General features: G+C 43.3%; 1 protein-coding gene across 4 annotated transcripts in view; it reads left to right on the top strand.

Annotated features, from left to right (window-relative positions):
- The window catches only part of STIM1 (stromal interaction molecule 1), a 249,598-nt gene that overhangs the window by 195,720 nt on the left and 26,851 nt on the right, over window positions 1–27,027 (top strand). For all 4 annotated transcript variants that reach the window (XM_053560826.1, XM_053560830.1, XM_053560829.1 and 1 more), the window contains exons 4-6: window positions 7,307–7,418; window positions 11,601–11,716; window positions 26,456–26,633. In XM_053560826.1, coding sequence (XP_053416801.1) covers window positions 7,307–7,418; window positions 11,601–11,716; window positions 26,456–26,633 — 406 coding nt within the window. The remainder of the gene's footprint in view (window positions 1–7,306; window positions 7,419–11,600; window positions 11,717–26,455; window positions 26,634–27,027) is intronic.

Raw genomic sequence — 27,027 nt, 5'->3', positions numbered from 1 at the left:
CTCAGCCAATCTACCCGCATGGGCCTCCCAGAGTGCTAGGATTACAGGCATGAGCTACCTTGCCCAGCCCAGAATCAATGTTTTCTGAGCATGCTTCACACTATAGCTTTGTTTGTTTGCTCATGTTTCTTTCCTCTGCATCTCTGTCTGCCACGATTCTGACCAGTCCTTAACATCTACCCTTTTGTATGTGTGAAGAAATAATTACTACTAAGTTTGTATTAAATCGTAAGCATTTTCAGACACACAAACTTATTTAATTCAACAACTCTAGGAAATAGATATTGCTAGATTGAAAGCTGATAAGGATCTTTTTCTTGATCATTGTTCTGTTCCCATGCCTAGCATAGAATAGTACAGAATAAATGCTTGTCAAATGGCAGAATGAATATTTTATAGAAGTAGAAATTGATCTTAATGGTTAAGTGATTTATTACTCAAGCTGGTCTATGGCAGATAGGATAGAAATGAAAGGGTGGTTCTAGCTTCAGATAAAGCACTTTTTCTAAGATAGTCCACAATAAAAATCCAGTATTCTAAAATACCAGGTAGTTAGCAGTCTTTAATAACTTTATTTTTTGTGGTTACCTCAGAATAAAACAGGTTTTACTCATTTTACATGAAAATCTTTCTTATCTATGAAACAGTTTGTAGGCCAGGATATATCCTTACTTTCTGATAAGCCAGTGGTTCTGAACCGTCCTAATGCCCCCGCTCTTTAATATAATTCCTGTGGGTCGTGACCCACAGGTTGAGAACTGCTGTGATAAGCTAACTGAGCATGGATTTCTGGGATTCTGTGCTGATAATACATAAGATAAGTGCTTTTTAATTTTTTTGAACCTCTTTCCTTCAACTCCTTAAGAAGTCAGTGGGGATGAGTAAAATGCTGTTAGTGAGAAAACATACCGTAAATACTGTTGGAATGTACAACAGGTGATAGCTACCATTTATTCATTTTAAGAAGCTATTAGTGCTTTCATTTATATTGTGCTTATTTTTATCTCATTCTTTAATTTTTATGTTGTTTATAATATACCTAAGGTTAGTACATGAGTCTAATTTATAAACAGATACATATACATTGGCAGTGTGTATACAAAGCTTCTTTATAGGTAGATTATATCACCAAACAGATTGGAGACTACACAATGAGTCATCTTAAGTATCTTTTTTATAAAAGGACTGTTTGTCGTGGAAAACTCCAGGAGTTGGCATCCTATGATTCTGTGGGGTGTGTGGCATTGTTTGTCACTTTGCCCAGAGATGCAGTCTTTGATCTGGCTAGGGGCCACATGGACAGATTCGGAGTGATGGGGGACTTACAACTTGAGAATACTGTATCTCACTTGCATGTCCTCCTGGGATTTAGACACGTGAATCATTTTAGAGTCTGTCTCTGTATTGAGCTTTCCTTGCCAAATTCTGTAGCCTCTCACTGATAGCTACAGCGCTCTGTATTTGTTGGTATCTTCTTTCTCACTTTGGCCCGAGCTTCTTCCCATTTTCTCTCTTTCTTCTTATTTTTATTTTTTGACACAGTGTTTACTCTTTTACCCAGGCTGGAGTACAGTGTGTTATCATAGCTTACTGCAACCTTATTCTCCTAGATCAAGCTATCCTCCTTCCTGCCTTAGCCTCTGGAGTAGCTGGGACTCCATGTGTGTTCCACTATGCACACCTCTATTTTCTCTTTTGGAATGAGAAAGGAGAGCAAGACTTTTTATCTTTTAGGTACTTGAACCTTGGGGACAAGGGACCATGATCTCAACTGGACTGTTGAATGAGATATTCCTGTTGGCACTCAAGTTGCTATCTGAGATACACATGTTATACAGGATGTAGCTTATTTTGTCCAGACTCCAGCAACTGGACACCATGCTGCCAATACCTACCTAGATAAAGCATCTGCCTGGATAATGGAATGATATATAGAGACAAAAACAAATAAAAAACTGTCTTGAGGTTGGGTCTGAAATGCTGAGGCCTTCATCCTTATCCTTCATAACTTAGCTGTGTAGAGGCTGATTTGTCTAGAGTCCATCCTCTAGACAGGCAGTCCAAGTCTGGAGTGCATTGGCCCCAGTAGAGACCCTCTGCCTCATTTAATGTAGTGTTTAGAGTAAAGGTTCTCAGCTGGGGCAATTTTTCCCCTAAGGGGACATTTAGCAGTATCTGGAGACATTTTTGATTGTCACTACCAGCAGATGTTAAACATACTGTGATGTATAGGACAGCCCACAACAAAGAATTCCTTATCTAAAATGTCATCGGTGGCTTGGTGCCCATAGCACAGTGGTATGCGCCAGCTGCATACACCAAGGCTGGTGGGTTCAAACCTGGCCTGGGCTCGAACAACAATGACAACTGCAACAAAAAATAGCCAGGTGTTGTGGCAGGTGGCTGTAATCCCAGCTTCTTGGGAGGCCAAGGAAAGAGAATCTCTTAAGCCCAAGAATTTGAGGTTGCTGTGAGCTGTGACACCATGGCACTCTACTGAGGGCAACATAGTGAGACTCTGTCTCAAAAAAAAAAAAAAAAAATGTCATTGGTGCAGAGGCTGACAAACCCTGTTCTAGAGTGACGCCTACCTGCCTCCACAGTGGTGTAGGGCACTGACAGGAGATTCTGCATGCCAAGAGCCTTTGCCCAGGCTTGTATCAAGGCATCCTCCTAGTAGACAAAAGGCCCTTAAAGCACTGTTGGCCTCAGGCCTTTCTAGCAATAAAAACGTGGCCTTTTTCCATTCTACATGCCAAACAGAAAGGCCCTTTTATGCTGGATGAGGCCAAGCTCCCTTGGCAACAGTGGCAGAAGTGTGTTGTTTTCTGCACTTTACAGGCTAGCACTTGTCTTTCTACCTCATGTCTGTGTGTCTCTCTCATATGCCTTCACCACCTGCACACTCAAGACCATCATAAATGATCACATCTGTAATGTGTGAGAATATGCATTCATTTTTAAGAGTAATAGCTAGTGCATTCTACTTTCCTCAACACTTCTTTAACCCCAGTTTCATTATCCCTCTTTTCTCTTGGAAATTAATTTCTCTTTTCTCTCCAACATATTCTAGTCTGAGAATCATAAATTTAATTAAATAGTGAGTAAGCACCCTCACCTAAGCCTCTGGTATTTTGTCTTACAGTATGCAGTCTGTGAGTGTACCATACCTACCTCATTTCTTCCCCCTGCCACCTTTCCCTTCTCACCTCCCAGGCATCTGCAAATAGTATAATCTACCTCTAAAGCCACTTAGCTTCAGAGCTTCCCTCCTAAGCTTCAGCTTCTTATTGAGGACATCAAGAAATTGAAGCATTCTAGGGTGGCACCTGTGGTTCAAAGAGTGGGGCGCTGGCTCCATATACCAGAGGTAGCGGGTTCAAACCCAGCCCTAGCCAAAAAAAAAAACTGCAAAAAAAATAAAAATAAATAAAAAATAAAAAAAAAAGAAGAAGAAGAAATTGAAGCATTTTGCTTTCAACTTCGTTCCATACCTGATTGTCTGCTTTGCATCATATGCTGAGCTGCACTGGGGGGGAAGTAGGGAAATGAATTTTTCAACTTCTCTAGCTTATATAAGAGTGATAGAAACAACCTGAAATGTGAGTTGTGCCTACCAGAGGAATGCTTGTTTTTTGACAAGCATTTTGGAATTATCCATCCACATGAACTGTATATTTTTCTAAGGAGGTTTGTTATTGCTGTTGTTTGGAGGCTCACAATCAGAACATTTCTGGAATTCCTCATTTAGGGTAGTTATTCTTATTGATGTAACTATATGTGAAGCTCTTATTTTTATATAAACAGTGGATGAGCAAAAATTAATAGGAGCTGTCCCAGGCCTTCAGTGTTTGCTGACTATTAAAAGGAAATTAGACAGCATTCTGTTGAAAGATGATTTTTGGTAAAGATAGGGATCTTAAGAGAGGAGGGTGATGAATATCATCATATTCTGCTTCAAAACTTTTTTGACTTTTTGCTGCTCATAGCAGTGGTTTTCAAACTTAAGGAATGTACAAATTCCTTTTAAGGGAAATAATTTATCTTGGACCCGCAGTGCTGACTTAAATTATTCTTATTATAATCTTATTGAAATATGCACAAACATAAAGTGAGCTTTAGGTCTCTGTGTACAATTTGCATACAAATATAAACAAAAAACAGATACAGACTTTACAAAAAATAAACTTCAGATCTAATGAAATGATAGTTTTTTACTGAAATTCAGTTGCTCCCTGGTTCCTTTAAGTTCAGCAAGTCTGTATTACTGAGTGCCATCTGATGACTCATTCCTCCCACCATTTTTTCTCTATTTAAGCCACTATCAAATTTTGATTTGTATAACACATCATGATCTCATTTGACCTTCACTTGGCTTGAACATATTCCTAAGTATATTAAGTCCTTTTCTATTCCTTCATATTCACTATTAACAAAATATAGACATAAATTTGCTTTCTGTATGTTTAAATGACATACAAATATCAAAATTATATTAAAAGGCTGACTTTTGGGCGGCCCCTGTGGCTCAGTGAGTTGGGCGCCGGCCCCGTATACCGAGGATGGCGGATTCAAACCCAGCCCAGGCCGAACTGCAGCAAAAAAAAAAAAAAAATAGCCAGGCCTTGTGGCGGCTGCCTGTAGTCCCAGCTACTTGGGAGGCTGAGGCAAGAGAATCACGTAAGCCCAGGAACTGGAGGTTGCTGTGAGCTGTGTGATGCCACAGCATTCTACCAAGAGCGATAAAGTGAGACTCTGTCTCTACAAAAAAAAAAAAAAAGGCTAACTTTTATGCCAATTCTTTATCCCAATGTTATTAATATTGAGGAATAACAAGCTATAGTTCTCCAAGTATGGAGATCATGTGATTTGGATTTTGAATCATTGCTCAGAAATTGTTTCATAGAGTTGGTTCCTGTTATGACAGAAAATCCTCCCAATCTGATATAAGCAAAAGGGGGAAATTTACTTGTTGCACAAAACTGAAATATATATGAATAGTTCTGTCCAGAGTCGTGATCTCACTCAGAGATTAAATGATGTCATTTGGATCTTGATTCAGCTTTGCCTCTGTAGGAAGACTTCTAAACCTCAGGGAGGAGATACATGTATGTGTTTAGAACATGGATTATGGAGCCAGACTGCCTGAGACCAAATCTTGGCTTTACTAATTCCTAGCTGGGTAACTTAGGGAAAGTTATATAATCTTTCTGTGTCTCAGCTTCTTCATCTTTAAAATGGGGATAAAATGGAACATTTCTTCACATGGTGGTGATGAAAATTTGTTAATATATATGAAGTTTTTGGAACAGTACTGTCATACAGTAAGCGCTATATAAGGATGGCTTGTATTATATTATCATTACTATTACTATTACTGTTATAGTTCAAGGTCTTTTCTTTCTTTTCTTTTTGAGACAGTCTCACTATGTCACCCTTGGTAGAGTGCCATGGTGTCACAGCTCACAGCAACCTCAAACTCTTGGTCTTAAGTGATTCTCTTGCCTCAGCCTCCCAAGTAGCTAGGGCTACAAGCGCCTGCCACAACACCTGGCTATTTTTTGGTTGCAATTGTCATTGTTGTTTAGCTGGCTGGGGCTGGGTTGGAACCTGCCAACTTGGGTGTATGTGGCCAGCGCCCTACCCACTGAGCTACAGGTGCTGCCAGTTCAGGGTCTTTTCATCCCAGACACCAGTGTAATGGAAGAGCAAGCAAACAAAATCAGGGATCAAACAAAAACCAAGTCCCTTGACTGAGTACTAAGGTTAAGAGGGTGAAATATACTGATTACCTTAGCTCTTTACTGCTAGAGGTGGATTTAGCTTTCCCTGAAGCATATTAGCGTAAAAGCAAAGGAAAGTTGGTTCTATTGTTACCAAAAAAGGGAAATGGATGGTTGGTGGCAAGAATGACCCATATCCACTATAATGCTTTCAGGTAGGTCATGATAGGTGATCATGTGATATTATATTAGATTCTCCTGGAACACACCAATTGTTTTATATCTTTTAGTGGGTAACATTTCAGTGGTGTATGTCTTTTAAACATTCATCTTGAAAATTTGAATTGCAACTATGAATTTACATATTTTGTATAAATATAGCAGTTTTGGGAGGTGCCTGTGGCTCAGTCAGTAAGGCGCCGGCCCCATATACCGAGGGTGGCGGGTTCAAACCCGGCCCCGGCTGAACTGCAACCAAAAAATAGCTGGGCGTTGTGGCGGGCGCCTGTAGTCCCAGCTACTCGGGAGGCTGAGGCAAGAGAATCGCTTAAGCCCAGGAGTTGGAGGTTGCTGTGAGCTGTATGATGCCACGGCACTCTACCGAGGGCCATAAAGTGAGACTCTGTCTCTACAAAAAAAAAAAAAAAAATAGCAGCTTTGATCTCTGGGTTCTTTTGTATTAAAATATCTAAATTTGGAGGCGCCCATAGCTCAGTGTGTAAAGTGCCAGCCACATACACTGAGGCTGGTGGGTTCGAACCCGGCCTGGGCCAGCTGAAACAATGACAACTGCAACAACAACAACAACAAAAAAAAGATAGCCAGGCATCGTGGTGGGTACCTATAGTTCCAGCTACAAGAGAATCGCTTAAGCCCAAGAGTTTGAGGTTGCTGTGAGCTGTGACACCAAGGCACCCTACCCAGGGTGACAGCTTGCGACTCTGTCTCAAAAAAAAAAAAAAAAAAAATCTAAATTCAAAGCCCCGCACAGTCGCTCATACCTATCAACCTAGCCCTCTGGGAGACTGAGGCTAGTGGATTGCTTGAGCTCAGAAGTTCAAGACCAGCCTGAGCTGGAGCAAGACCTTGTCTCTACTCAAAAAAACCCAACTAGCCGGGCATTGTAACAGGTACCTATAGTCCTAGTCCCTCCCCTTGGGAGGGTGAGGCAAGAGGATCTCTTGAGCCCAAGAGTTTGAGGTTGCTGTGAGCTATGAGGCCACGGCACTCTACACAGGGCAACTGAGTAAGACTGTCTCAAACAACAACAACAACAACAAAGATATAGAATATTTCCATCACCTTAAAACATTGCTTTGTGCTCCTTTTTACTCAGCCCCACCCTCCCTCTTGGCTTCGGCCAACTATTCATCTGTTTTCTGTCACTGTTGATTAGTCTTTTCTAGAGTTTCATGTAAATAGACTTTATACAGTGTGTATTCCTTTCATTCTTAGGATTTTATGGGAGAGAGACATGTTAAACACAAAAACATGGTGAATGTAAAGGTCAGTGTGACTGTGACAATAAGTGCAAGCAGTTCTCAGCATTATAGAGTCATGGCTTTCCTTGTCTCTTTCCACAGTATATAATTGGACCGTGGATGAGGTGGTGCAGTGGCTGATCACATATGTGGAGCTGCCTCAGTATGAGGAGACCTTCCGGAAGTTGCAGCTCAGTGGCCATGCAATGCCAAGGTCAGGAGGGGACTGGATTTTTCTTCCTTGGGGGTGTAGGGAATGGGCTAGGGTGGGCCTGTCTTCAGGTTGTTCCAGCTAGTTAAGTAGGTTGCACCCTTTTCAGGGTAGAATCTATAGATCTCTCTTCTTCTCACATCCATTATATGCTTGCTATAAAGCTTGATGGGCACTTTGCATCCATTCTTTTATTCAGTAGTCCTGACAATCCTGGGAATAGTACTAATAGCTGCCATTTATAAAGTGTTTAGTACACGCCAGGCACTCTACTAACACTTTCTACAGTATCTCATTTAATTCTTACGTTAGTCCTGTAAAGTGGTATTTTTTATTTTTGTAGAGACAGAGTCTTACTTTATGGCCCTGGGTAGAGTGCCATGGCATCACACAGCTCACAGCAACCTCCAACTCCTGGGCTTAAGTGATTCTCTTGCCTCAGTCTTCCGAGTAGCTGGGACTACAGGCGCCCGCCACAACGCCCGGCTGTTTTTTTGGTTGCAATTCAGCTGGGGCTGGGTTTGAACCCGCCACCCTCAGTATATGGGGCTGGCGCCTTACCGACTAAGCCACAGGCGCCGCCGGAGGTGGTATTATTATATATAGATGGTGAAACTGGTTAAGTAACTTTTCCAAGGTCACAAACATGGCTAGTTCGGGGCAAAACTGTGATTTGAATCTAGACCTACTGTAGACTTCAAAGCTGTTGATGTTTCTCTTTTCTTTTGCTGATCCCTACCAGTTGCCTCTTTTATCATTCAGGAGCCTCAAGGCTCCTTTAACCTCCACTGGGTTGTCCATATAGTTTATCTATGATGAAAATGGTAAAGGAGGGCTGATGACTGCCATTGGCCCATCCTCATCTCTGAGATGACTCCAACAGCTATGGTATCATAACTTTTTGCCTTCTTTACTAGCACAATATCCTAGGTCTTGGGCTGGGAGTGGGGATGGAATGGAATACTGCTTGGACTTTTTGTTATGTCATACTAGTGCCACATGTCATTCAGTCATTAATCCATTTACTTATTCATTCAACAAATATTTACTGGGTACCTGCTCTGTGCCAAGCACTTGTGCTGGGTGCTGGAGATAAAGATGACAACAAGACTGCCCTTACCCTCAAAGAGCTTACCGTCTGGTAAGGGGTGATTATGTCATCTTATTATGTAGATGTATGTACCTGTCATCTTATTATGTAGGTGCATCTGGTTATGAGCTTCAGCAAAGGGGAAAGGGGAAGGGGAAGCTGTTGGAATGCCCACACGTTGCTGTCTCCAGCCACAGAGATACCAGAACTGCTGTCCAGGCCTAGCTGAGCTGGCTGTTCCCTCCTCTGCTGCCTGTACCACTTCTTCACAGCTTCTTCCTACCCTGGAGAGAGTAATAATCTTAATGTTTGTACCTCCCTTTATAGAATGCTTTCTTACCTATTATTTTGGTTGGTTCTCACAATTCTGAGAGGAACGAATTACTAACCCAACTTTTGGGTAAGCAAACTGAATCAACTATTTTATAATTTATTCAAGCTGGTGAGTGGCAGAGCTAGGATTTGAACGTAGGTCTGCCCTTTTCTAAAAGCCCTGCTTTTTTCACTGTATCTTTCTCTCGTGCCATATGGTTGAAGATAGGCTTCCTCACAAAACTCAGTTTAGTTTCATTTCACAAAACTTCACCAAGCACCTACCACACCCTGTTCTGGGCCCCGAGGACAAAGAAATACATTGGACCTGAGCTTTGAACAACTCCATGTTCAATGGAAGAGACAGACAGTTGAAGAGGTAATAGACCATTAAGATGTAGAATTTAGGTTTCTTTCTTGTTACCCAGGGAAATAGTAGTATTAAATTGTGGATTCCTGGACCATTTCCTCATGGGGAATGGCTGTGTCTTGGATTAAAATTGCAAAGCAAAAAAAGAAAGACAAAACTGCAAAGCAGCTGGGTGCAGTGGCTCACGCCTGTAATCCCTGCCCTGTGGGAGGCTGAGGAGGGAGAATTGCTTGAGCTCAGGAGTTCGAGACTTGCCTGAGCAAGAGTGAAATCCCACTGGGATTTAAAAAAACCCAGCTGGGTGCAGCTGCGAGTGCCTGTAATCCCAGTGGCTTCCGGAGGCTGAGGCAGCGGGATGCCACAGCCTGAGTCGGAGGTTACAGTGAGCTATTTGCACTCTGCTCAGGGCATAGGGTGGGACTTTGTCTCAACAGTAACAACAACAACAACAAAGCAAAGAAATAAAAATAAAACATAAGTAAGGAAATATAATAAAAAAAAGAAAAAACCTCCAAAGCACAGGTTAGGAAGTCAGTTTTCAGGTCAAGGGTTCACTTAGCCCTCCTGTGGCTAGAATTAGAGCCAAGACCAGGTTCAGCCAGGGTGGGCACAGGAGTAGAGAACACCAAACTGGCATCTTAGTGATGGCAGGAAGCTTGGACAGGAAGTGGGGGCAGCTCTAGGCCCATCACTAGCCATTTGTTATAATGGGAAGAATCTAGGTGATGTGAGTTCATTCCCTGGCTTTGCCACTTGTGTGTGACTTTGGGCAAGTTACTCAAGTCTAAGTCTCAGTTTTCTTGTCTAGAAAGTGGAACTGCTAATAGAACTGAGTTCTTAAGGTTGTTGTGAGGACTAAATGAGGTATTATATGTAAAGTATCAGAATAGTACCAGTTACACAGTAGTTGCTTAGTAAACATTAGCTCCTTTCTCATTTCTCTCATTGCTTAGAAGTAGAGAGCATTAAAGTTTTCAAGTTCTTTGAGAACTAGACTGTAGAAAAGATGACTATGTTTGTTTTCATCATTCAGACAAAGTCCAGCACACCTGGCTGAAGTGCTTTAAAGGGTGGCGCCTATGGCTCATTCGGTAAGGCGCCGGCCCCATATACCGAGGGTGGCGGGTTCAAACCCGGCCCCGGCCAAACTGCAACCAAAAAATAGCCGGGCGTTGTGGCGGGCGCCTGTAGTCCCAGCTACTCGGGAGGCTGAGGCAAGAGAATTGCCTTAAGCCCAGGAGTTGGAGGTTGCTGTGAGCTGTGTGAGGCCATGGCACTCTACTGAGGGCCATAAAGTGAGACTCTGTCTCTACAAAAAAAAAAAAAAGAAAGAAAGAAAAGCCCCAAGAACTCCCATGCTTGTGGGAAGCATCTGATTCTACTTAAGTTTACCCAGAAAGAAACCAAGATCCTAGGGGAGGGACCAAATAGCTTATGATCAGACATGTGAGTCATTGGCGGAGCTGAGATGAGAAGCCAGATCTCTTGACATCCCCCACACTCCCAGCACAGTGACTTGCTGCCCCTTGTAAGTGAGCCTGATGCTTTCCAAGGTCAGAGAAGGAAGTAGCTACTTCCGCATTTTCAGACAGGAGTGTAAATCATACACTATGATGTAGGAAGCTGCTTTTTTAGCTAGGGAAATAAAGCTATGTATCAGAAAAGAGCACCAATCTTACAGAGTAGTATAGTATTAAAAGCTCACGTGTGGGACCCAGATGAGTGGTTTTCTGCCTTTCCTATTTGGCATTTCTCCTCCTATACCCACTGTGTTCCAGCAGAAGAGAAACAAAGTCCAGTTCTTCTTAGGTCATTTTCTTGTTTACAGCACTCTCTTAATAACGTTATCACTGACAGTATGGTTGAAGGTCATAAAAAATTACATTAATCTTATTGAGGATAAATTGTATTGCAGTGACTCAATTACAAGCTAACAAGGCTAATTCGATTTTTGTCATCAGCAGCTTTATAAATATACTAACAGTGGGTTTAGGAATAGGATAATTCATAAGTCCCCAGAATCAATGGGTCATGTGGTGTGACATTTTAACTCAGGCTGGACAGGAGAATGCATTTACAAGTGGTGGGAGATGCAGACAGATACATATAGGATAAACCCTAGGAGGAGAAGCACAACAGAAAATTTACATTTGGGTGTGGGAATATTCACAGATAGATGATTCTTAGAGGATAGGGTACTTAGGAGATGGTGGGTATGGGGAGAAAGGGTGAGAAAATTCTTGGTAAATGTTATGTGTTCCTCGGTACTCCTTATTGAGACCTCACTGGTATAGCCTCTGTGTTCTAGAGTGCAGAGGGGAGCAAGAAGTATTCCTGGAGGAGGTGGGTAATCCTATCGGGATCCTTCCCGACTTTGCCAGCAGGGAACTCATCTTCTACTGTGTCTCAACAGGCTAGCTGTAACCAACACCACCATGACAGGGACCGTGCTGAAAATGACAGACCGGAGCCATCGGCAGAAGCTGCAGCTGAAGGCGCTGGACACAGTACTCTTTGGGCCTCCTCTCTGTGAGTCCTGTGTAGAGAAGGGCTATTGCTGTGGCATGGAACCCAAAGCTGTTGTAGTGGATGGGCTAAGTCCTGGGTCTCCTAGGCACATGTACAAGGTAGCACCTCTCCTATTTCTACGGTTTTTTTTTTTTTTTTTTTTTCTTTTTGAGACAGGGTCTTGCTCTGTTGCCTGGGCTAGAGTGCAGTGATATCACATGTGCCATCACCCCCAGTTAATTTTCTATTTTTTTTTTTTTTGTAGAGACAGAGTCTCACTTTACTGCCCTTGGTAGAGTGCCATGGCGTCACACGGCTCACAGCAGCCTTCAGCTCTTGGGCTTACGTGTTTCTCTTGCCTCAGACTCCCGAGCAGCTGGGACTACAGGCGTCTGCCACAACGCCCGGCTATAATTTTCTATTTTTTGTAGAGATAGGGTCTCACTGTGTTGCCCATGCTGGTCTTGAACTCTTGGGCTCAAGCAATCCTCTTGGCTCAGCCTCCCAAAGTACTGGGATTACCCCTGTAAGCCACCATGCCTGGCTTATTCCCACTGGTATTGAGATATGAAACAGTCTTAGTCCAGCCAGATACCTACATCCCTTCATTAAATACTTTCAGGAAATATCTACTGTCTTCTGGATCCTAGAGCAGTGATTCTCAACCTTCCTAATGCCGCAGCCCTTCAATACAGTTCCTGTGGGGTGCAACCCACAGGCTGTCCTAGAAGAAGGCCTGGATGAATCATATTCTTCCCTAAAAGGATAAAATGAGTGTTCTAGAGAGCACACAGTGCTTCTGAGGTCCAGAGGAGGACTAGAAAAGAAGGTATCCGATGTACAAGGTAGCATGTGACCTGTGCCTTTAAAGAATGGTAGAGCTTTATTTCATGGAGGTGGCAGAGGAGGACATTCTAGGTAGTGTAAACAGCCTGAGCAAGAATATAAAGGCTAAAATATGAAAAGTATGCTTGGGGACAAGAAACCCACCAGGGGCTGAATGCCATTTAGCTCTTACCTGCTTTCACTGTTGACATGCAGACTATATGAACTGATTGCTGAACATCTTTGTAGATGACCCCCTTTGTTGCCTTTTGGTGGGGGAGGTCAGTTCTAGAACACATTTTGGTCACCATTCATTGGTAAATTTTGAATAAATGATACAGTGAATGGCCTCCTCTTTACATGAGGACCACCTTCTGTGTCGATCAATGCCCTTTCATTCATTCACTAACATCTATTGAGCACCTTCTGTGTACCAGTATAAGTGGCAGGGGCCCTGCTCTCAAGGACTTCTACCTAAATGGAGATAAGCATGCCAACAATAGCAAATGGTAAACAAATATAGCAAGTGTTAAAACTATTATGTAAGGCTAGGCGCCTGTAGCTCAAGCAGCTAAGGCGCCAGCCACATACACCTGAGCTGGCAGGTTCGAATCCAGTGCGGGCCTGCCAAACAACAGTGACAACTACAACCAAAAAATAGCCGAACATTGTGGCGGGTGCCTGTAATCCCAGCTACTTGGGAGGCTAAGGCAAAAGAATCGCTTAAGCCCAAGAGTTGGAGGTTGCTGTGAGCTGTGATGCCATTGCACTCTAGGATGACAGCTTGAGGCTGTGTCTCAAAAAAACAAAAAGCTATTATGTGAGTCTTTCCAGAGTTCAACCAGGACCACAAAGTAGGGAGGAATTTTCTATTGGAGTTCGGGAGGTTTTGTGGAGAAGATAATTCTTGAGTTGGATCTTGAAAGATGGGGAGTAACCTTACTAAACTCTATTAACAGCTTGCATACTACTTTGTAAACACCAGTAAGAACACTTACACCAGAAGAATTATACCAGCAATAAAAGCAAGCCTTTTTTTTGTTGTTTTTTTCCCCTTCTTTATTTATTTTATTGGCCGGGGCCGGTTTGAGCCTGCCACCTCTGGTATATGGGGCCGGAGCTCTACTCCTTTGAGCCATAAGTGCCTCCATTTTTATTTTTATTTATTTATTTATTCTGAGACAAAGTCTCAAGCTGTCGCCCTGGGTAGAGTGCCGTGGCGTCACAGCTCACAGCAACCTCAAACTCTTGGGCTTAAGTGATTCTCTAGCCTCAGCCTCCCAAATAGCTGGGACTACAGGTGCCCGCAACAATGCCCAGCTATTTTTTGGTTGTAGTTGTCATTGTTTGGTAGGTCTGGGCTGGATTCGAACCCACCAGCTCCGGTGTATGTGACTGGTGCCCTAGCCGCAGAGCTACCGGCACTGAGCCCCCTTCTTTGTATAAAATTTTTTTTTTGATTGTGGGGGGTTCAGAAAAAAGTCTTTTCTTTCTTTTCACAAACCCTTATATATTTTTTTTTATTAAATCATAGCTGTGTACATTAATGTGATCATGGGGCACCATACACTGGTTTTATAGACCGTTTGACACATTTTCATCACACTGGTTAACATAGCCTTCCTGGCACTTTCTTAGTTATTGTATTAAGACATTTACATTCTACATTTACTAAGTTTCACATATACCTTTGTAAGATGCACCACAAACCCTTATCTTCAAGGCTTCCTTTTGATAGATCGCAGTAAGGGAGCTGCCTTATTGTATATGAATCCCCAACCCAGAAGTAGGTTGTTTACAAATGGTTTAGTGCCAGGTACTAGGCTACTTTTGCAAATGTTTTCTCTTTCCTCTGTCACCACTCAGGAAAGGGAGTTCTTCAACATCCTGAACACCTTCATTAGTCTTCTACAATATATAATCAGGCAATATGTGTCTGTATCAAAATAGGATTTACCCGGGGGCGGCGCCTGTGGCTCAGTGAGTAGGGCGCCGGCCCCATATGCCGAGGGTGGCGGGTTCAAACCCAGCCCCAGCCAAACTGCAACAACAACAACAAAAAAATAGGATTTACCCTATATGAGACAGCAGGCTAAAGCAGGCAAGGATTTTTGTGGTTGTTGTTGTTGTTTTTAGTAGCTGGGACTACAGGTGCCTGCCACAACGCCCAGCTTTTTTTTTGTTGTTGTTGCAGTTTGGCAGGGGCCGGTTTCGAACCCACCACTGTCACATCTCATTCGTGACACCACTTGTCTAGGTGGTGGGGAGGAGGGCCTAGGACTGGCCAGGTCTCGGGCCCTCCTTAACTAGGTTCCAGACACTGACCGCTAAGTTACCTTGCTCAGGTTTCTTAGGTGCCTGAGGGCTAACTACTTTAGCTGGAGAGAGAGTGTGTCTTAGAGAAAAGCAGTACTTCTTAGAAAGATAGATCTTAGTCTTTAGCAGAGCTTGGTAATCTTCAGCAGAGAGACGCCATGCTGGCATTCTGTAGGCAGGAGAGGAGACAGAGTCAGAGTAAGCGGGTCTGTGATAGAATGCGCACGTTCCTGACTGCCTGCTCCTCCAGCCTAATATAAGGCTGATCTCGTGCCTCTCAACACCACAGGTGTAGGCCAATTCACCACTGCACTCATCTCGTGAGCTCTTATGCTTGTTAGGAGAGCTGAATCCCTCTCCCTGCCCTTTCCACTAAGGTGTTCCATTATTGAGCTATATAGGTATTTCTTTTTTTTTTTTTGTAGAGACAGAGTTTCACTTTATTGCCCTCGGTAGAGTGCCGTGGCATCACACAGCTCACGCAACCTCCAACTCCAGGGCTTAGGTGATTCTCCTGCCTCAGCCTCCCGAGTAGCTGGGACTACAGGCGCCCGCCACAACGCCCGGCTATTTTTTTGTTGTTGTTGTTGTTGCAGTTTGGCTGGGGCTGGGTTTGAACCCGCCACCCTCGGCATATGGGGCCGGCGCCCTGCTCACTGAGCCACAGGCGCCGCCCTATATAGGTATTTCTTATAACTCTCTCTCCTCCTAGCCATTTGCTATATAGGCTGCTACACACTACCCTTGGTATATGGGACCGGCGCCCTACCTACTGAGCCACAGGCAAGGATTTTATCTGAAAAATTTTGGTAGCATGGAGACTAGAATCCTGGGTCCGTGATACTGGATCCGAGAGTCAACAAGAGTGACACTGGTGGAGCAGGTTAGACTCATGCCAGGACAGGGTATTTTTCTCCTAGACCCAGTTCATATAGCCTATGTGCTAACCTAAAAGAGGTCTCAGAAGTCAGCAGGAAAATTGTGTTTCTAAGATAGGCAGAACAGAGATATTAAAGCTAAGAATATATTCTCACATGAGCTAAGATAGCTGTAATAGTGATACTAGTTTTTTTTTTTTCCCACAATGAAAAGTAACAAGTGTTGATGAAGGTGTAGAGAAACCAGAACCCTTGAACATTACTAATGAGATTGTAAAATGGTTCAGCTACTGTGGAAAACAGTGTGGTGGTTCCTCAAAAATTAAATACAGTGGGAGGATGAGTGGAGGAAGGGTAATTGGTGGGACCACACCTACAGTGCATCTTACAAGGGTACATGTGAAATTTACTAGGTGTAGAATATAAATGTCTTAACACAATAACTAAGAAAGGCTATGTTAACCAGTTTGATGAAAATATTTCAAATTGAAAAAAAAATATTTCAAATTGTATATAAACCAGCACATTGTACCTCATGATTGCATTAACGTACACAGCTATGATTTAATAAAAAAAATTAAATACAGAGTTACCATGTAACCCAGCAGTTCACACCTATGTATGTACCCAAAGAATTGAAAACAGATACTAAAACAAGTATATGTACATGCATATATGTATATGTTCATAACAGCACAAAAGTCACAAGAGCCAAAAGGTGGAAATAGCCCAAATAACTATTAATGGAAAAATAGAAAAGTAAATTTTGATACATACATGCAATGAATTTTACTGTTATAAAATGGAATTGAGTTCTGATACATGCTAAGTGTGTCTGGAAAATATGCTAAATGGGAAAGAAGCCAGACACCAAGGTCACATAGCAGGCCAGGTGTGGTGGCGCATGCCTATAATCCTAGCACTCTGGGAGGCCAAGGTGGGTGGATTGCCTGAACTCGCAGGTTCAGAGACCAGACTGAGCAAGAGTGAGACACATCTCTAAAAATAGTTGAGCGTTCCTTGCAAGGCTGAGGCAAGAGAATCTCTTGAGCCCAGGAGTTTGAGGGCTGTGAGCTATGATACCATAGCACTCTACTGAGGGCAACAAAAAAAAGGTCACGTAGCATTCAATTCAATTTATATGAAGAATAGATAAGATAAAATAGATAAATCCATAGAGACAATGCAGATGGATGGTTGGCAGGGTTGGTGGGAGGAGAGAGGGAATGGGGAGAAACTGATTAATGAGTAGGAAATTTTACTATGGAATGATAGGAATGTTTTGGAACTAGATAGAGGTGGTGGTTTTGTCAAATTGTACCCAAGTTCGGTGGTTCACGCGCGTAATCCTAGCACTCTGGGATGGGAGGATCTCTTGAGTTCAGGAGTTCAAGATCAGCTTGGGCAAGAGTGAGACCCTGTTTTTACTAAAAGTAAAAAATCTTAGCTGAGCATTGTGGAGGGCTCCTGTAGTACCAGCTACTCAGGAGGCTGAGGCAGGAGGATTGCTTGAACCTAGGAGTTTGAGGTTGCTGTGAACTAGGCAGATGCTACAGCACTGTAGCCTGGGCAACAGGCCACTGAATTGTTCACTTTCAAAGGTTAATTTTATATTATGTGAATTGTAATTCAAATTATTTTTTTAAAAAGCATAAGCAACAAAAGAATAAAGAATACCTAAATTGGACTTCATAAAAATAAAAAAGTTTTGTACATATCAAGAAAGTGAATAGGGCGGCGCCTGTGGCTCAGTCAGTAAGGCGCCGGCCCCATATACCGAGGGTGGCGGGTTCAAACCCAGTCCCGGCCAAACTGCAAAACCAAAAAATAGCCGGGCGTTGTGGCGGGCGCCTGTAGTCCCAGCTACTTGGGAGGCTGAGGCAAAGAATCGCTTAAGCCCATGAGTTGGAGGTTGCTGTGAGCTGTGTGAGGCCACGGCACTCTACCGAGGGCCATAAAGTGAGACTCTGTCTCTACAAAAAAAAAAAAAAAAAAAAAAAAGAAAGAAAGTGAATAGACAATCCACAGAATGGAGAAAGTATTTGCAAACATTTTTCTGACAAGGCTCTACCCTTCAGAATATATAAAGAATTCTTGGGAGGAAAAAGAAAAACCCTCCGTCCCTCTTTTTTCTCATTTCCGGGGGGGAAAAAAGAATTCCTAAAACTCAACAATAAAAAGATAACCTAATTAAAAAGTGGCCAAAGGATTTGTCTATGTATTTATCCACAGCCAATACCTATATGAAATGGTATTCAACATCATTTGTCACCAGGGAAATGCAAATCAAAACAATAATGAGGTATTCTTTCTTACTCACTAGGTTATAATAAAAGACAGACAATAACCAGTGTTAGTGAAGATGTACAGAAAATAATTCCCCTAAATGGAAAAAAAAAATTTTTATTAGTTAATGGATAGAAAAATAAATGTGGTTATATGCATACAATGGAATACTAACCAATATACGCTGTAATATGAATGAACCTGGAAAGCATGCTAAATGACAGAAGCCAGTCACAGGCCAAATATTGTATGATTTTATGATTTCACTTATATGAAATATTTGGAATAAGCAAATTCATAGAGACAGAAATAGATCAGTGGTTTCCAGAGCTGGGGGAGTAGGAAATGGGAACTGACTGCTAAAGGATATGGATTTCTTTTGTGGTTAATGATAATGTTCTAACATTTATTGTGCTGATAGTTACACAACCTTGTGAATATACTAAAACCATTGAATTGTACATTTTAAAAGAGCGACTTATAGAATTTTAGAGTCTATGAATTATATCTTAATAATAATAAACATGTACAGGCATACCTTGTTTTATTCTGCTTCACTGTATTGCACTTCACAGATAATTGTGTTTTTTACATAATGAAGGTTCGTGGCAGTTTGCATTAAGCAAGTTGGTCAACACTGTTTTCCAACAGCATATGCTCACTTCATGTCTCTATGTCAGAATTTTTTAGCAATGAAGTAATTTAAATTAAGGTACACACAAACAATGGCGCATGGTGGCTCATTCCTGTAATTCTAGCACTCTGGGAGGCCAAGGTGGGTGGACTGTGGAGTTTTGAGACCATCCTGAGCTACAGTGCAAACTTGCCTCTTAAAAAAATAGCCAGGCTAGGGCGGCGCCTGTGGCTCAGTGAGCAGGGCGCTGGCCCCATATACCGAGGGTAGCGGGTTCGAGCCCGGCCCCGGCCAAAACTGCAACAAAAAAATAGCCAGGCATTGTGGCGGGCACCTGTAGTCCCAGCTGCTCTGGAGGCTGAGGCAGGAGAATCGCCTAGGCCCAGGAGTTGGAGGTTGCTGTGAGCTGTGTGACGCCACGGCACTCTACCGAGGGCAATAAAGTGAAACTCTGTCTCTACAAAAAAAAAAAGTAGCCAGGCATTATGGGAGGCACCTGTAGTCCTAGCTACTTGGGAGGCTGAGGCAAGAGAATCACTTAAGGTTGCTGTGAGCTATGATGCCATGGCACTCTACTGAGGGTGACAGAGTGAGATTCTGTCTCAAAAACAAAAAAAAAAAGAAGGTATGCACAAACAGTATTTTTTTTTTTTGAGATAGGGTCTCATTATGTTGCCCCAAGCTAGAGTGCCATGGCATCAACCTAGCTCACAGCATTCTCAGACTCCTGGGTTCAGGAGCTAAAAATTAGCCGGGCTAATGTTTTCCCATTTTCAGTAGAAAAAGGGTCTTGCTCTTGCTCAGGCTTGTTCTTTTTTTTTTTTCCTGTAGAGACAGAGTTTCACTTTACCGCCCTCGGTAGAGTGCCATGACGTCACATGGCTCACAGCAACCTCCAGCTTTTTTGGGCTTACACGATTCTCTTGCCTCAGCCTCCCGAGCAGCTGGGACTACAGGCGCCTGCCACAACGCCCAGCTATTTTTTGGTTGCAGTTTGGCCGAGGCAGGGTTTGAACCTGCTACCCTCGGTATATGGGGCCGGCGCCCTACTCACTGAACCACAGGCGCCACCCCAGGCCTGTTCTTAAACTTCTGAGCTCAAGCTATCCTTCTGCCTTGGCCTTTGTATTCACTGGTTAAGGAAAGATAAGAAATGAATAATATCTCACACACTGTTGAGAGCCCCCTGTGAGATAAATTACGGTGGAGTGGTTTGTGGCCAAGTCTTATGATATGCACAGAAGCCTAGCTTGGGGAAAAGGGCTGAGTAGGCAATTCAGAAAATTCCTGTTGCTGCTGAGATTCTGTTAGCCCACTGGTTTTCAACCCTAGCTGCACATTCAACACAAAAAATAGTTTTAAATTAAGGCATGCTCGTTGTATTTTTAGACATAAGGCTATTGCATACTTTATAATAAACTACAATATAGTGTAAACATAACTTTTATATACACTGGGAAACAAAAAATTTGTATGACTTGCATTATTGTGATATTTGCTTTATTGCAATGGTCTGGAACTGAACTCACAGTATCTCTGAGGTATGCCTGTACAGCTTGGTCTTTTTGTAACTCTTAGACTTTCATTCAGACAACTTCTTGAAAAGTTTAGGAAAGAACCCTGAACTGACAGGAGACCTTGGTCCTTTTTAAATTTGTCACTCACTATGTGTAGGTCACTTTTCTCAGGGTATGTTTTCTGATTTGTATCATGAGCTACTTGACCTATAAGATGCTTATGGTTTTTTTCAACTATGACATTCCATAATTTTCAGAAGAAACCATTCCTAAAAGAAAGGAGGTCTTTTCCTTCCTAGTGTTTGCATATTACACTTTCAAGAACTCTGTTTGGTCTATGCTCTATGAAATGACCTTTGGCAATTTAGTTCTCCCTTGACTTAGATTTCTTCATCTGTAAAATGGGCTTGGTCATTAAAGGCTCTTACTGACTGTAATTTAGGTGTTCTGACAGAGCTAGGTGTATTCCTGGAAGCTGAGATTTTGGAAACTAGCAGCTGTCCTGAAGTAAATATTGTCTTTAAATTTTTTACTTATGCTTGTTTAAAGGAAAATTTTGATGATTGCCAGCTGGAGTCTGAGGCAAATACTAGGAAGTTCTTTGCCAGGAGAATTCTGCAAGGGATGGGGTGCGTGCCTGCTGGGTGCCTTCAAAAGTCCCCTGATCTATGCCTAGCCAGGCTTCATTTTCCTCTGTGAGCATGGACTGACGTCCGAATTTCACTGCCATTCCCTGTCTAACACAGTGATGGCCTATACTGGCTTTGACCTGCATTCTGAACTTATAGTGAGTTCTTAAGGCCGAGTGGGCAGATACTAAGTGCTATAGCAGACAAACACCCCAGGGAACCTAGGCTTGGCTACAACTACCAGCCATGGCCACCTTGACCAGCCATAACAAAAATCCTGCCATTTGTCTGAAGTTTGAGAAATGTCATATCAAAGGTTTATCATGCAATAGCCAAGAGCGTCTACCAAGGGAATAGGTAACATCTGTCCACAGCAGCTTCAGATCTAGGGAAGAGGGGGCAGGGCAGTGGTTCTCAACCTTCCTAATGCCGTGACCCGTTAATACAGTTCTTGTGGGTCCTGCCCCACAGGTTGAGAACCACTGGGGTAGGGAATCAGACTGGCTCAGCACAGGGCCATCTCAAAATCAACTTTATGATAGTAGAAGGCATGTTCAGTCCTTTCCATGTGGCCCCAGAGTAGCACAGGACCCTTTACAGTCTTTTTTACTCTGCAGTTCTAGGCTTGCAGCTTCATTTAGGGTTCCCCAAATAGCATCAGTTGTCAGCTGTTAGGTGTGCTTAAGACCAAAAGCCCAGTAAGGCAATGTCTTAAGTTTAAGGGCTAAGCTGATGTCTCATTATGGGAGGAGATTATTCACTGAGGAGACTTTGTCTTCTCTGCAGACAAGATTTTTTTTTTTTTTTTGTAGAGACAGAGTCTCACTGTATCGCCCTTGGGTAGAGTGCCGTGGCGTCACACGGCTCACAGCAACCTCCAACTCCTGGGCTTAAGCGATTCTCTTGCCTCAGCCTCCGGAGTAGCTGGGACTACAGGCGCCCGCCACAACGCCCGGCTATTTTTTGGTTGCAGTTTGGCCGGGACTGGGTTTGAACCCGCCACCCTTGGCATATGGGGCCGGCGCCCTACTCTCTGAGCCACAGGCGCCGCCCTGCAGACAAGATTTTTCTTAGAAAAATTAGCCAGGGGGCGGCGCCTGTGGCTCAGTGAGTAGGGCGCTGGTCCCATATGCCGGAGGTGGTGGGTTCAAACCCAGCCCCGGCCAAAAACCACAAAAAAAAAAAAAAAAAAAAAAAAAAAGAAAAATTAGCCAGGCACACTTGTATGTGCCTGTAGTCTCAGCTACTCAGAAAGCTGAGGCCAAAAGATTGCTAGAGCCCAGGAGTTTGATTCTAGCCTGGGAAATGTGGTAAGATCCAGTTTCTTTTCTTTTTTTTTTTTTGTTTTTTGAGACAGTCTCATCATGTCACCCTTCGTAGAGTGCCATGGCATCACAGCTCACAGCAACCTCAAATGCTTGGGCTTAAGTGATTCTCTTGCCTCAGCCTCCCAAGTAGCTGGGACTACAGGTGCCCACCACAATGCCGGGCTATTTTTTTTGTTGTTGCAGTTGTCATTGTTGTTTAGCAGGCCAGGGCCGGGTTTGAACTTGACACCCTCAGTACATGAGGCCAGCACTGTAACCACTGTGCTATGGGTGCCGAGCCAGGTAGCAAATATTTTGAAAACTATTTTAAGTGTATGCCTTTGTCCAGCTAAGGGCTATGTTGCCCTTTGTGCTTTTAATAGGAATATTGAGATGGGCCTGCAGAGTAATTGTTGGGTTTGGGAGAAGTTATAGGGAGGGGGAAAAAAAGACTTACGTGTATCTTCCTCCTTCAGTGGCTTAGATAATAGAGGACAGGCCCCAGTGGGCAGGAGTGGCTCCCTCTTTAGCAAAGCTTGTTTTGGTCTCTGAAGCTGTATCTTTACCCTCTCTGCTTTCTATTATGCTCCAACTCACCCTTCAAACCTTCTCTAGGATAATTTTCCAGCCTCTTCTCAGGCATGCTCAACGTTTTCCTTTTATTCTCCTCTAGGAACCCACAGCCCATTTTACGTGTTTTCTTTATAATAATTTCTCTGTCTTTTATCCTTTGAAATGGTAACTCCTTGATGACAGAGACAGCTTTGTTCATCTGTCATCAGCATGCAGCTTAAGACCTAGCAAGGAGTAGGAACTAGGAGATGTATGCTAGAAGTAATACAGAAAGAGGCTAAGCCTCTCCAGACTATAGGAGTGAGGGGATTTGGGAGAGGAATCTGGCTTACCTTGGTTTGAGGGAAAATTTCTACCTATAGAGTATCTGCGGATAGTTGGAGGCAGCTAAAACATTTGTTGGGCTATAACTAGAAGGGAAGAGGGCCCAGGAGTAATTCTTACAGGTTGAACAGATACCCTAGCAAAGAAGGCTGTATAAGTGGCAAAAAAAAAAAAAAATTCTAGCACATATTTTGGCAGTGAGGGATGAATATCTGTGTCTGCTAGGATATTGTGGGCAGTACAGCAGGTGGGGAGAATATGGTGGGAAAGGGGATTCCAGGAGGTGATGAAGGTTGGAGGCTCACTTTCTCGATGCTAATTGGTACCCTGAAAACTTTTTTTTTTTTAATTTGGCCGGGGCTGGGTTTGAACCCGCCACCTCCGGCATATGGGACCGGCGCCCTACCCGCTGAGCCACAGGCGCTGCCCAGTACCCTGAAAACTTTTATGATTATGCCTGACCCTGTTAATATGTCAGCATCTCATTTGTTTACGCATACCTCCCTACCTCAGGCCTGATGGTGTTAACAGTTGACCTCATTTTGCTAAAATCTATTTGCAGCTCTTAGGCTGGGAATTCTGTCATCCTTTGGTTTCTCAAGTCTCAGCCAGCTTCCCCTTGTTTGCTCTGTTCACCTAGCCAGCCACATGTGTTCTCTTGAAACCTCAGTGGTTACTCTGCCCTGGTTGTGATACTGGGTATGAGGTTGATTCTGAGAGCTGAGTTTGTGCAGAGGTTGTGCAATAGAGCTGGTCACAAATCTTTTTATCCCTGGGAACTGTTATTTGCATTCTATATACACTTTGGTTTTTGGGTTTTTCTGTTTGTTTTTTGCCTCAGCCTCCCGAGTAGCTAGGACTACAGGTGCCTGCTATAATGCCTGGCTATTTTTAGAGATGGGGTCTCGCTCTTGCTTAGGCTAGTTTTGAATTCCTGAGCTAAAGTGTTCTACCCACCTTGGCCTCCTAGAGTGCTAGGATTATAAGCATGAGCAACCATTCCTGTTCCCTATTTTCCTATTTTTTATAGAGAAAGGGTCTTGCTCTTGCTCTTGCTCAGGCTGGTCTGGCATTCCTGGCCTCAAGCAACCTCCTGCCTCCCCAACTGTTACAGTTACAGATGTGAGCCACTGCACCTGGCCTACCTACATTTTTAATTACCTCCTGGACATATCCATCTATATATTTCCAAGATACCTCAAAGCCGTGTCATTTGCACCTACACATTTGACCTCTTGAATAATTCTGTGACAATGCATTTTACATCTAAGGAAGCTGAGGTCTAGATAGGGGAAGCGAATTTCTTGACAGATTGGGGCAGAGGCATACATAGAACCTAGGCTTCCTAACACTTTGGTATGGGATGCTTCCTTTGATGGTACAAGAACCTCTCTATATGAAGCCTTATAAAGCCTAACTGTAGTCTTTGCCATTTGGCATTTGGGTCTTCACTGTCCTGATAATAATGGGGGGAAACTCGGGCTCTAGAATTCTTAGAGTCACACTCAAGCTAGATCTGGGGAATATAGACATCTCTATGGTAAGAGATGTTTATCTGTAACAAAGTGGAAACAATACTTGCTGCATGGATGAGAAAGTTGTAGTAAGAAAGTATAGTATAGGGTGGTGCCTGTGGCTCAGTGAGTAGGGCGCCGGCCCCATATACTGAGGGTAGCAGGTTCAAACCTGGCCTCAGCCAAACTGCAACAAAAAACAGCCGGGCGTTGTGGTATGTGCCTGTGGTCCCAGCTACTCGGGAGGCTGAGGCAAGAGAATCGCCTGAGCCCAGGAGTTGGAGGTTGCTGTGAGCTGTAACGCCATGGTACTCTAATGAGGGCGACAAAGTGAGACTCTGTCTCTAAAAAAAAAGAAAGAAAGAAAGTATGGTATAGCAGAAAAAAAATGCAGTCAGGCGAATCTAGATTTGAATCCAGCCCTGCCACTTTTTGTGTACTAGCAAGTCAGTGTTCCTTATAGAGCCTCAGTTCCTGGTCTATAGAATGGGAATACTAATACACTACCTTACAGAGTAGTGAGGATTACAGATTATAAATTCGAGTATAAATGCCTGAAATGCCAGATACATTTTATATTTTCTCTGTTTCTTTACCTTTCTTATTCGGATTAAGGGGGGATATTATCAATCATACATGAGGTTTATCAATAAAGAATCAATCCTCTAAAGACTTATTGAAAGACTTCTGTATGCTGTTCAAAGCTGTGCTAGACATTGGCATACAGACAAATGATGAGCATGAGGAATTGTGAAGACTAAATTAGTCAGATCATTAGATTCATTTTCTTTCCATCAAGCTTGGTAGCTCATGGATGTGGCAGGCAGAATATCCAGACTTTAGCTCTGTACATTTGACAAGGCAGAGGCCTGGATGGGGTGGATGCTAGTACTTTACAAGTAGAGTCAGAACTAGTTGAAAAAATCCAATGGATACTGAAAGATAGAACAGTATTGCCCTTGCTCTGTCTTATTCATGACTTGGGTGAGAATATGAAGTTGAGCAAAATAATAGAATTTGGTTCCAAATTGATCTGGACAAGGTAGTATAAGGGACCAAATGAAATAGTTGGCCTGATACACCCATACCCCTTAAGTACTTTGAAGTGTTTGGAAATAATAGTGGGGGGTGCTCTTTGTTTTGTTTGAGCAGGGGTGCCGCTGACTTTTGGTAAGAAGGTAAAGGGGATGTTGGAATTGAGAAACTCTAGGAAGCCAAGATTAAAATCCTTAACAAACAAGAGAGACAAAGGGTAACCAAGGCTCTCCTGGAGGCTGTGGAGGAGGCAGATGTCTTTCAGAAAGAAAGGCAACTTACTGACCTATGGAAATGTCTCCTCTTGGGACTGGAAAGATAAAAGAGTAAGGACTGCAGTATAGCCTCCTCCCTGAAGGCTAGAGATGGCACTAAAGGACCCCCAGTTTTCTCTCCTAGAGCCTACAATAAACATGTAAAGGACATGGCTACCACCTTGTACCAAGTAACTCCCTTCCCTTGGGTGGAAATAGGATGTGCCAATCCGTCTTTGATCCTGTACCATCCCCATGTCCTGCTGCTCAGCCTTTCAGTGAGGAGCTGTGACTAATCCTTTTTGTCAGCTTCATATAGTTTCTAGTCATATGTGTCATCTCCTGGAATTCAGATACTCTGTTAATTTGATGGCTCTACCTGGGTCCTTCAGTCTCATGTCCTTACCAAGCCCAAGGATCCTGCCAGTCCTGTTCCCCTTCTCTGAGAGCCACCTGCTACTCTCCTTTTTACCTCTTTCCCTGACTCTCACATCTGAGGCTCCTCTGAGCCCACAGCACAATCCCAACAGAGGGATTCAAGTTTCTGTGCTGTGGCTCAGAGCCCAGATCTGGTATACCAGGAACAATATCAGTCTCCAGGAGTGGAGTCTATAAGACTAAGGATGTAGTCAGCACCCTGACTCACCATGCCCTCCCCTCTCTGGCAGTGACCCGCCATAATCACCTCAAGGACTTCATGTTGGTGGTATCTATCGTTATTGGCGTGGGCGGCTGCTGGTTTGCCTATATCCAGAACCGTTACTCCAAGGAGCACATGAAGAAGATGATGAAGGACTTGGAGGGGTTGCACCGAGCTGAGCAGAGTCTGCATGACCTTCAGGAAAGGTAAGACTCTGCCCCTTCAGGAAAGGTAAGGTCCCACCAGGTCTTGGGAACTTCCTGTTTCCCCTTGGGTGTGGACCACCTGGCCGCTGAGACCATGCTGACATAGCTGCCCAGGCTGCGTCATCCTTCCAAAACTGTTTGGGAACTTAGGTTTCTGCTGGGTTACCCTGGACAGTTATTCCTCCTGGGGAGAAGCTTATTTCTATCTTTTCTCCCTCTAAACTTTAGAGGGAGAAATGTCCCAGGGATCCCATGGCTTATTAGTAGTCATTTATCCTTAAGCCTGCCTCTGTTCTGCTTCTCTTAGATATAAATCACTACAGTAGAACCCCGTTAGTAGACCACCTCCCTACACTGATTACCTTAAGTCGACCTGATTTTTATAGACCAGGTA

Source organism: Nycticebus coucang, chromosome 14 (assembly GCF_027406575.1).
Source record: "Nycticebus coucang isolate mNycCou1 chromosome 14, mNycCou1.pri, whole genome shotgun sequence".
NCBI lineage: Eukaryota > Metazoa > Chordata > Mammalia > Primates > Lorisidae > Nycticebus > Nycticebus coucang.
The sequence above is the reverse complement of the archived record's forward strand: the minus strand, read 5'-3'. Positions and strand labels throughout refer to the sequence as shown.